General features: G+C 32.2%; 2 protein-coding genes across 2 annotated transcripts; both read right to left on the reverse strand.

Annotated features, from left to right (window-relative positions):
• Positions 1–370: 370 nt before the first annotated feature.
• On the reverse strand, positions 371–4458 carry LOC100805527 (UPF0308 protein At2g37240, chloroplastic-like). Its single transcript, NM_001254119.3, has 7 exons — positions 4007–4458; positions 3002–3048; positions 2798–2912; positions 1572–1616; positions 1430–1489; positions 1250–1345; positions 371–1163 (listed from the first exon to the last, which is right to left on the reverse strand). Exons 1-7 carry the CDS (start codon positions 4277–4279, stop codon positions 1044–1046), a joined length of 756 nt encoding a protein of 251 aa, NP_001241048.1. The 5' UTR covers positions 4280–4458; the 3' UTR covers positions 371–1043.
• Positions 4459–6302: 1844 nt separating this feature from the next.
• On the reverse strand, positions 6303–9632 carry LOC100806055 (UPF0308 protein At2g37240, chloroplastic-like). Its single transcript, NM_001254218.2, is given in 7 exon segments — positions 6303–6588; positions 6675–6770; positions 6879–6938; positions 7022–7066; positions 8368–8482; positions 8573–8619; positions 9253–9632. Coding segments are annotated over 7 exon segments (756 nt in total). The 5' UTR covers positions 9526–9632; the 3' UTR covers positions 6303–6468.
• Between the last annotated feature and the right edge of the window lie 844 nt (positions 9633–10476).

Here is a 10476-nt window from a genome sequence, read left to right on the forward strand (position 1 = left end):
CGATCATGTCTGATCTTTAAATAGATGTTACAACCACAATAAATTAAAAGGACACATGAACAGAACTTGGGCCAAAAACAAAGAGCCCAGCTTGAGAAAAGAACGTGATGTAGGGCCCAGAACCACCACGACAAAGCCCTACATATACCTCAAGAAAGGAGATTTGAACCTTCCCAGATTCCCACAAAGATGCAGCGAGAGAAAAGAAAGGGAGATGACTTGAGAGAAAAAACATTTACAAATTACAATCATATTATGATTACTGTTGTTTTGAATCTCTCCGTAGGTAACACGTGGTGTATACCTGTAGTAATATAGTCTTTAGACATGTACCGATTTGCAACTTCATTATACTTAAATATGTTTTTCGCTCTTATTAATTAAAAATATAAATTTTTCATCCCTGTAAAATTGTTAATATGTTTTGCGTCTAAAATTAAAATGTATCATTTTTGTTAGTCTGAAATAAGATTTGAATATCCGAAGTTATGTGTATAATTTTTGGCCTGAAATAAGATTTGGATATCCAAAGTTATGTGTATAATTTTTTTACATGTTATATGCATATCAGATGTAAAAATGTTACATTTACATCAGCTATATCATATCCAATGTAAAAAAAAAAATACATTTAAATCGATTATACACATAACTGATATAATAAACCATAAATAATCATAGGTTTAGATACAACCAAACTTTGCTTTGGACTAAAAAATGATGCATTTCAACCTTATATGGACGAAAAAACGTACTAAAGTTTTTACAAGGACGAAAAATGTGCATTGTTATCATTCATAATGATTAAAACATGAACATATTACATATATTACAATCACCATTTCTAAATGAAGTATTGTTACTATAGATTTGTGAAATTGAATTCACAAGTGCACTCTATATACTATAGACTACATATTTGTAGATTGGACTTCATGATAGATGTTGTCACTAATATGATTCACAGAAATCTAATCTACTAACACAAATATTCTTAAATTGAACATCCCTAAGGTTATGCCATTTAAATTTTATAAAGTACATTAGGCTACAGGAGCTTTGCAGCAGACATCAAAAACATCATCTAAGGGGGCATGATCACCTGTCCCTTCGTCTTTCCTCGCATAGAGTAGCTGCTTTCCTCTGAACACAAACATCCCTCCCTGACAAAAATAAAAATGGATCAATACTTAAGGGAACGAAGGTAATATTGTTTTATCCTTTTTTGCTACCAGGTTAATGTATCAACCTGCTGCAACACACCACTTATATCATCTGGCGTGGCTCCGATTGTATAGTTCTTGGCAGCTTTCTGCAGGGCATCCCATCTTGAAAACACCTTTGCCTGTGATATCAATTTGAAGGTTAGAAAAGTATATTAATCAGCATGCATAATTGCAAGTCAGAGAAGTTAGAGGCCTAAGCTTACACTGGCAGGGTTGAGGAAAGTTCGGCCCAAGCCAAAGTACAGGTTCAAAACATTATATGCCTGAGAGATGGTGAAATTGGTCAATATTTAACTAGAAGATAATCCTAGTAGGTGAATTTTCAACTGGCTAACCACATGTTACCTTGCGATCAGGATCAGCATACAGGCAATCCATTGGAAATGGTAACTGAAAATGCAACCCTCAAGGCAAAAAGAAAATCAGCTCTGCTATCAAGAATATGCTCATAAAACTATTATACAAATAGGTAATTTAACATGAAAAGTCTTCAAAATTCAGATATACTGACATCCATCTACATGAAAAGTCTTCAAAATTCAGATATACTGAGATCCATCTACAAAATTCAGATATACTGAGATCCAAATTCTATGCCTGACCAAGATAAAAATGACCATTCATACTGCTATCCTTGAGCAAAGTTAAAAAAACAAATGATGAACCTTCAATGAAATGGATTTAAATTTGAGTCACAGACCACTCAGCCAAAATATACTCAAGACAATAGCTACAAATAAATTTTACAAGTATGATACTTGAAGGGACAGCAATTGGATAGGGTTTAGGTAGAGTACTAAAGTACAAGTGTGCCTATTGCATTTAATAGAAAAGTCTGTAATCAAATCCATTATGGCAACAACTACAGTGTTCGCATTACTTAATAGGTACACACACATATGCAGTCATGTAGATCCATTATCTCCATTTTATTGAAATGGAATATACTCTTTTTTAATGTACTACTTTTTTTTTTTGACAGACTGGTAATACAAGAATATTCTTTTAATATTAAAATTAACTACCAAAAGCATTAATTTGAAAATGTAACATCTAACATAATTTAAAAAATATTGAAAGATCTTTTACATCGTAATTATAAAATACAACAAATGTATAACTTTATATACATGTGGGTGGGCATAAGACAGGTTGGCTACTACAATATCCTAACTGACACTCATACCCTCACAATATTTGTGGGTAATTTACCTAGGCCTAAGCCTTGAACCATTTAATAGATAAAACCTTATTCTTTGTAAGTGATTTTTATGGGTATCAATGATTTGTCAATTGTCATCCCAATCTAAAACCTTTATTATTAGCATTTGTTGATTCCAAGCTTTTTCAGAATCAATCTTTCCAGATCTAATGCCTCACCAAAACTAACAAGGGATGTCTTTTACAACAGATAAGATAATGAATAATGATTGTCAAGAACCCCAACGAATAAGAACCTAAAAAAAGATGACTTGTATGGCTTGCTTAACTGCTTTATTTTTATGTTATTTTTTAAAGCATGTACTTTGCTAGGAAAACACTGAAATGACAAATGAGTGCAAAGAAATTACTCGTTCAGCAAGGATACGGGCTTTATTGGGAGTACCAACACCCACTGCAATTAGTTTGATACCAGCTGAATCAAACCTTGCTTTGGATTCTTTCAAGGCTGACGCAAATTCCCAACTTAGAACAATAGCAGACAAGCCATAAATTAGATGAACTATCGCTCAAACAAATATTGATATTGCTGACCATAGGTGAAGATCAGTTACCAGCAAATGCATCCAAAGTGCCTCAACATTGCCACCACAGCTACTCCCTGCAAGAATTAAGACTAATCACCCAAGAAGCATGGATACAACATGGGACACAAAAACGAGATACAGAAATATGACAAATTTTAAAAATCACAAGAAACAACACCTGAATACAACATATAAAGTTAATCTAAAAAAAACAAAATTATAAAAGAGTAATGATACATAAACACCCCACCAACATCTCTTATTTCTCTCTATCTCTCTCTTCTTATCACATTATAAGCCCTATCATACCTATATTTTTCTCTCTCTAAGTGTTGAATAGCATTTTGGGTGTCCGTCAAACATTTTCCTGTATAAAAGAGGGATAAATTATAGACAATTTTATATATTATCAAAGTCAAACACTTTCTATCCCCACTTGTTATTTCTCTCTTCTTATTGTATCATATTACTTATAATACTTAGACTTCTATCTCCTCTCTTTATTCCCTTTTTGGTGTTTGAAGTTTTTATTTAACACAATAAGGCTAGCATTCAGAAGCATCGGCGATTCTTAGCTAATCAATCACCCATGCTCAAAAAGTCAACGCATAATTTCCAGAAAGTCCACTCCCAAGGCTGGCTTCACCTCAAGTTAAAACACGCAGTAGAAAAGAACATACACACAACCTAAGAACCATCAAACAAATTTATATAAGCTATTTCAAACCACAATGGGCGATTAATTAAGCTCGGCCCCCTTAAGTAAGGTCTGGAGTTCAAGCCTCGTCCCTTGTGGATGAAAAAAACTGTGATTGGGAGGGAAGACCCTACTAAGGTGGTCAGTCAGATTATTCGGTAGAGATTAATCATCAGTGAAATTGGTGGATACTCTGCACTAATGTCATGGTCACCCAAAATAAAATCTCAGTCAACATAATGGATACCTAAAACAAGTATTTATGAACTAATAAAGGAGTAACGATACGATGATAAAGATGAAAGCTTTTACACATAAATATGAGGTATGTTGACCTGGTTCTGATCCCAGAGATCACTGAACCTTACTGGCTCGCCGGCAGCGGTGAAAATGGTAACGTCACCGAGATTTTCCGCAATTTGGGGACTATACTCCGAATTGGAAACCGAAACCCTGGGAGAAGTGATAGAGTTCCTGAGGGTAACGCTGACACCCTTTGAGGCAATCAATTTGGGGGAATAGTTAAAGGGAGTGGCTGGGAAAGAGTGGGAATTTGGGGGTGGGATTGATGGACGGAAAGAAGGTGGCAGAGATTGCAGAGTTGCCATGGCGTGGTTTGCTAAGTTGTTGAATCCTTCAATTCGAAATGAAGACGAACCCTAACGTAGTGGAAAATGTGAAAGAAGATGGATGGTGTCGCTGTGGGAGAGACTCGGACTCAAAGCACAGAGCCAAAGAAATTTTCGTGGCGGGAGGTGACTGCTTTTCTCCACGGCATTAAGGGAACATGATTTAACTTTTTTCTTTTTTTTGGATAACTTATCTAATTTTTCTGTGATATGGAATTGTTATCATTACTATTATTAAATTAGTTTTAAAATTTGACAATTTTTAGTGAATGATAATATAGAAATTAAGGATTTTTCTGTAATTACTGTGTCTTCTTTCTATAATAATTGTTATGCAAGAAAAACATTTATCACTGTATCTTTTTAATGTAATTTTAATTATTTTTTCTCTTATAATATTAATAATCACAATAAAAATTAGATAAATGAATAAATAATGATAAAATTAATTTTATAAAATTATTATTCTCTTTTTATTTATATATTATTTTAAAAAATAATAAATATTATATAACACATGAAATATATATTATCATATGCGATGAAATTGTTGATTTTTATAATAATAATTATTTTAAAAATTATATATTTGATGATTTTTAAAAACTAATCCAATGAGTGTTGGTTCAAAGGTCTTACTTCTAAGAATCAAACTAAAATGATTGATTTTAAAATATAAAGACTAAATCAAATTAAATTGAAATACAATAATAAAATATATTTTACTTTAAATAATATGTTTTAATCATTGTATTTCAATCAAATACTTTAAAGAGGATGAGACAAGAGAATGGAGAGAAAGAGAAGAGAGAGTAGAGAGAGAAGCGTCAAATAGTCTTGTAGCAATTCAAATTCTTAGTTTTGATGGTGAATTTTTTAATTTTTCTAATTTTAAATAATAAAAAATACTTTGACGAAACACTAGAATTTCAAATACTTTTTAAGTATATTATTCCAACAACATATTTCAATACCAAGGATTTTAAATTCTCAATTAAATTGAATTACTCACTTCAATTTTTCTCTTTGGATAAGCTATTAGGGCTAATTTTTAAGGAAACTAATGCAAAGGCGGTAAAAATAAAGAAATGTTATTTTAAAGATAAAAAAATGTTATTAATATACCCTTTTAAACAAACTCTTTATTAATAGATGAAAATGATTAAAAATCATAAAATTTAAAAAATATCACTTCTTATTTAATAAACTTCACTCATTGATTTTATAATTTATAATAAATTTTACTCAACAATAAAAATATGTTACTAGCCATTTTTATATAAATAATATCATGTGGGACTGTGTACAAGAAAAATACACTTTTTTTTCTGTTGTAAACGGGCCTAAGCTCGAAGAAGGAACACTACAAATTAACTATGCAAAGCATCAGACATGAGCACAGAACATAGGCTCAAAGGAGTTGTTCGTACAAAGAAAAATTAACATTATTAACAAAAGCCAAGTCGGCAAGGGCATCAGCAGCAGCATTCCTTCCTTGTAAACATGCATAAATTTAACTTGCCATTGTTGAGAGAGAAGCTTCTTAATCTCACGAATTAACCTCTATCTAGCGGCACTTCCATTAGAAGCCTTGGAAATAAAATACTTTTAACCACTGCCATAGAGTCAACTTGCAGTTCAAGTTTCCTGATACGTTTCTGATACGCCATTTTCAGACTGTCCAAAACTCTTGCCCAGGTTCCTAACAAATCCCCCAGCCAACGACCATTGGGATCTCTTAACAAATTCCCCAGCTTCTTAAGAAAAATGCACTTTAGAATGATGATGCACTTGATCAATGTTGATGATAATTTGAAATGCACTGATAATTTTCAACCCATACGGTAGCATAGTCTTTAAGGAAGATTAGAGTAGCTGGTATATATACATCTTTAGGCATATACAGATTTGTATCTTCATATATTACAATCGTCATTTCTAAATCAAGTTTTGTTACTATGAAACTGAGTTCAAAGTAAACTATTTTAGACAAACATATTTATAGATTGAACTTTATAATATTTGTTTATGATATTTAATCATATCATCCACAACTTGCAATATTTTGTCACCGATATCATTCAGAGAAATCTGGTATACTAAAACAAATCTTCCTAAACTGAAATTTCCTAATCTTATGCAAATTGAAAATTTTATAAAGTACAACATTAGGCCACTGGAGCTTTGCAGCAGACATCAAAAACATCATCTAAGGGGGCATGATCACCTGTCCCTTCATCTTTCCTCGCATAGAGTAGCTGTTTTCCTCTGAACACAAACATCCCTCCCTGACAAAAATAAGAATGGATCAATATTTTAGGGAATGTAAGTAATATTGTTTTAATCCTTTTTGCTACTAGATTAATGTATCAACCTGCTGCAACACACCACTTCTATCATCTGGAGTGGCTTCAATTGTATAGTTCTTGACAGCTTTCTGCAGAGCATCAAATCTCGAAAACACCTTGATCTGTGATATCAATTTTAAGGTTGAAAAATTAGATTAATCAACATACATAATTGAAAATGTCATACAAAAATAAATATATACTTCAAAGAAGTTGGAGACTAAGCTTACACTGGATGGATTGAAGAAAGTTCGGCCAAAACCATAGTATAGGTTCAAAACATGATATGCCTGAAAGAAGGTGAAATTGGTGAATATTCAACTAGGAGATAAGTCTTAGTGGGTAAATGTTCAACTAGCTACCCACATGTTACCTTGCGATCAGGATCAGCATAAAGGCAATCCAATGGAAATGGTAACTGAAAATACAAAATATCAAGACAAAAAGAAAACATCAGTTCTGACATCAGGTACATGTTAATACTAATATAATACAAATAGGTAATTTACATGAAGTCTTCAAAATTCAGATATACTGAGATCCAAATTCTATGCTTTATCAAGATAAAAATGGCCATTGGCCATTCTACTCTCGAGCAAATTTGCAACACAAATGCTGAACCTTCAATGAAATGGATTTAAACGATCACAGACCACTCAGCCAAAATATACTCAAGACTAATAACTGAAAATAAATTTCACTAGTATGGTACTTGATGGGACCATGATGATAGACAAGGTTTAGACTTTAGATAGAGTACTAAAGTACATGTGTAGATATTTGCTTTAAGAAAAAGACACGTATCCAAGTCCGTACTGTATGAGTGTATGGTAACAATTTTAGTGTGTGTCCATACTTGATGTTGTACACAGTTACACACCCAGACATGCAAATACATTATCTTACATGGAATATACTTTCTTTTTAATGCACCTTTTTTTTTTTTTACAAACTGGTAAAACAAGAATATTGAAATGAACCATGAAAAATCAATAAAACAAAAAAACATTAATTTAAAAATGCAACATCTAACTCAACTACAAAATATTGAAAGATTTTTCAAATCTTAATTGTAAAATATAACAAATACAGTACATAATTATTTTTTAGTATGTGTGGGTACAGGGTGGGTTGCCTACAATAATATCATAACCCAGACCCTAAAATCTTTTAGGAGTAATTACCTTGGCCTTTGTTCATTGGAGGTAATTTTTATGAGTATCAATTGGGTTTAGGTTGAGGGCGAACCCTGGTGCAGCGGTAAAGTTGTGCCTTGGTGACTTGTTGGTCATGGGTTCGAATCCGGAAACAGCCTCTTTGCATATGCAAGGGTAAGGCTGCGTACAACATCCCTCCCCCATACCTTCACATAGCGAAGAGCCTCCAGGCAATGGGGTACGAAGTAAAGTAATCAATTGGGTTTAGGTTGGATTGTCATCCTTAATCCAAAACCTTGACTAAAAATTAGCATTTGTTGAGTCAAAAGTTTTACCAGAATCAACCTTTCCAGATCTAATGTCACACCTAAACTAACAAGGGATGCCCTTTTAAACAGGTAAGATAACAAATAATGATTGCTAAAAAATAACCCCAACAAATAAGACCCCCAAAAAATGGACTTGTAAGGCTTGTCTCTTGCTTTATTTTATGTTATTTTAAAGGCATGTAGTACTATGCTAGGAAAAACACTGAAGTGAGAAAGGAGAACAAGAAAATTACTCGTTCAGCAAGCATACGGGCTTTATTGGGAGTACCAATACCCACTGCAATTAGTTTGACACCAGCTGAATCAAACCTTGCTTTGGATTCTTTCAAGGCTGAAGCCAATTCCCAGCTTAGAACAAGAGCAGACAATGCATAAATTAGAAGATGAACGATCATTCAATCATGTCTTGATTGATGACCAAAGGTGAGGATCAGTTACCAGCATGGGCATCCAAAGTGCCTCAACAGTGCCACCACAGCTATACCCTACAAGAACTAAGTTGATTAATCACCGAGGAAGCATGGACACAAGACTCAACACAAATTCGGTTTGACAACTTTTAAGAAAGTTTAAGACAACTATATACTCCTACAACTCATCAGTCGTCACAAATAATTGTTAGTATAACTTTTAAAGTAATTATTGTAAAAATTATCAAATTTATCATACATAGATGTCTGTGATTAGATGATCATGTAAAACCATTTTTATAAATTATCGTTTCATATATGGTAAAATTATATTTTTTAAAAAACAAAAGGAAACAACACACCTATAAATATAATACAACATATAAAATTAATCTAAAATTAACATACAAGTTTAAACATTAAATCACAGAAGAAAATGCTTTCTTTAAATTGAGTATGAATCATTATAGACATATAATAAGTTGCAAAACATATCTAATTCTTGTAGTATTCTAATCGATATTGGTATAAATTTTATTTTGAAAACAAGTAAGAAAATTATAAAAATGCAACCAAAGCTAATTGAAGTATACATACAATTTGTTAACAAAATGGGTACCCAAAAGCAAGCATGTATGGTGTAACAAAGGAGTTATAAAATGGTGATAAAAATGAAAGCTTTAACCCATGAATATGAGGTATGTTGACCTGGCTCTGATCCCAGAGATCACTGAACCTTACTGGCTCGCCAGTGGCAGTGAAAATAGTAACGTCACCGAGATTTTCCGCAATTTGGGTACTATACTCCGAATTGGAAACCGAAACCCTGGGAGAAACGATAGAGTGTCTTACGGTAACACTGCCACCCTTTGAGCCAATCGATTTGGGGGAATAATTAAAGGGAGTGGCTGGGAAAGTGTGAGAATTTGGGGATGGGATTGATGGACGGAAAGAAGGTCGCAGTGATTGAAGAGTTGCCATGGCGTGGTTGGCGAAGTTGTTGAATTTGAAATGAAGACGAACCCTAACGTAGATTTGGTGGTGGAAAGTGGAAACTGTGGAAGAAGATCGATGTTGTCACTGTAGATGAGATTCAGTCTCAAAGCACAGAGCCACAGAAATTTCCGTGGCGGGAGTGTCTTTCCTTCCTCCACGCCGATAACCGAATATCCGAACATGATTTTTTTTTTTTTTTACAGAAAATAGTTTGATTTAATTTTTCTGTGATTGTCTAGTTGAGTTAAAAGAAACTGACTTGAGTGTAATTGTTACAATTAGTTAAATTGGTTGAAAAATATGGTAGTAATATACAATTGAATAATAGTATAGAAGTTAATCCAAATATACTAATTGAGTTTTATACAATTATTTAAGTAAAAATTATATGATAAAATGATTAGTTTTATAATAATTGCGAAATATATTAGAAGTGTTCACACATGTGGGTGACCTATAAATTTAAATTGATTCAAATAAAATAGTTTGGATTGGATTATTTATGTATTTGAGTCAGAATCGAATTGAATAAGTCGAATTGAATATTTGAATTAATTATGATATAAAATATTAATTCTAAGAAGAAAAAAAAATTAAATTTAAATAGATAATCTGTTGACCTAAATCGAACTAAATCGTTCATGAATAAATTATATTGGATTGGATTTGAAAGAAAAAAATTATAAAAATCGAATCCAATCAAATCATGTCAAATTTGTGTTTCTTAAACATGTGATTCAAGATTTAAATTCTAATTCTTAAATATTAAATAAATCATATTAAAAAAAATACTTATCATCCAAAATTGAATCCATCTTTATATATATATATATATACATATATATATATATATATATATATATATATATATATATATAAAACCTCATTTTGCTAATCGATCAACACATTGGTTTCCCTCTCCCAATAAATATCAAT

The sequence above is a fragment of the Glycine max genome, chromosome 17 (genome assembly GCF_000004515.6).
Source record: "Glycine max cultivar Williams 82 chromosome 17, Glycine_max_v4.0, whole genome shotgun sequence".
Lineage (NCBI taxonomy): Eukaryota > Viridiplantae > Streptophyta > Magnoliopsida > Fabales > Fabaceae > Glycine > Glycine max.

Excerpts from the sequence above, each read along its gene's own strand:
- LOC100805527 (NM_001254119.3), bottom strand. The coding sequence starts at position 4,279 with ATGGCAACTCTGCAATCTCTGCCACCTTCTTTCCGTCCATCAATCCCA. Across the intron at positions 1,617-2,797 it reads CCCGTATCCTTGCTGAACGA|TTACCATTTCCAATGGATTG; the intron begins GTAATTTCTTTG and ends TTGCATTTTCAG. Across the intron at positions 1,346-1,429 it reads CTTTCCTCAACCCTGCCAGT|GCAAAGGTGTTTTCAAGATG; the intron begins GTAAGCTTAGGC and ends TTGATATCACAG.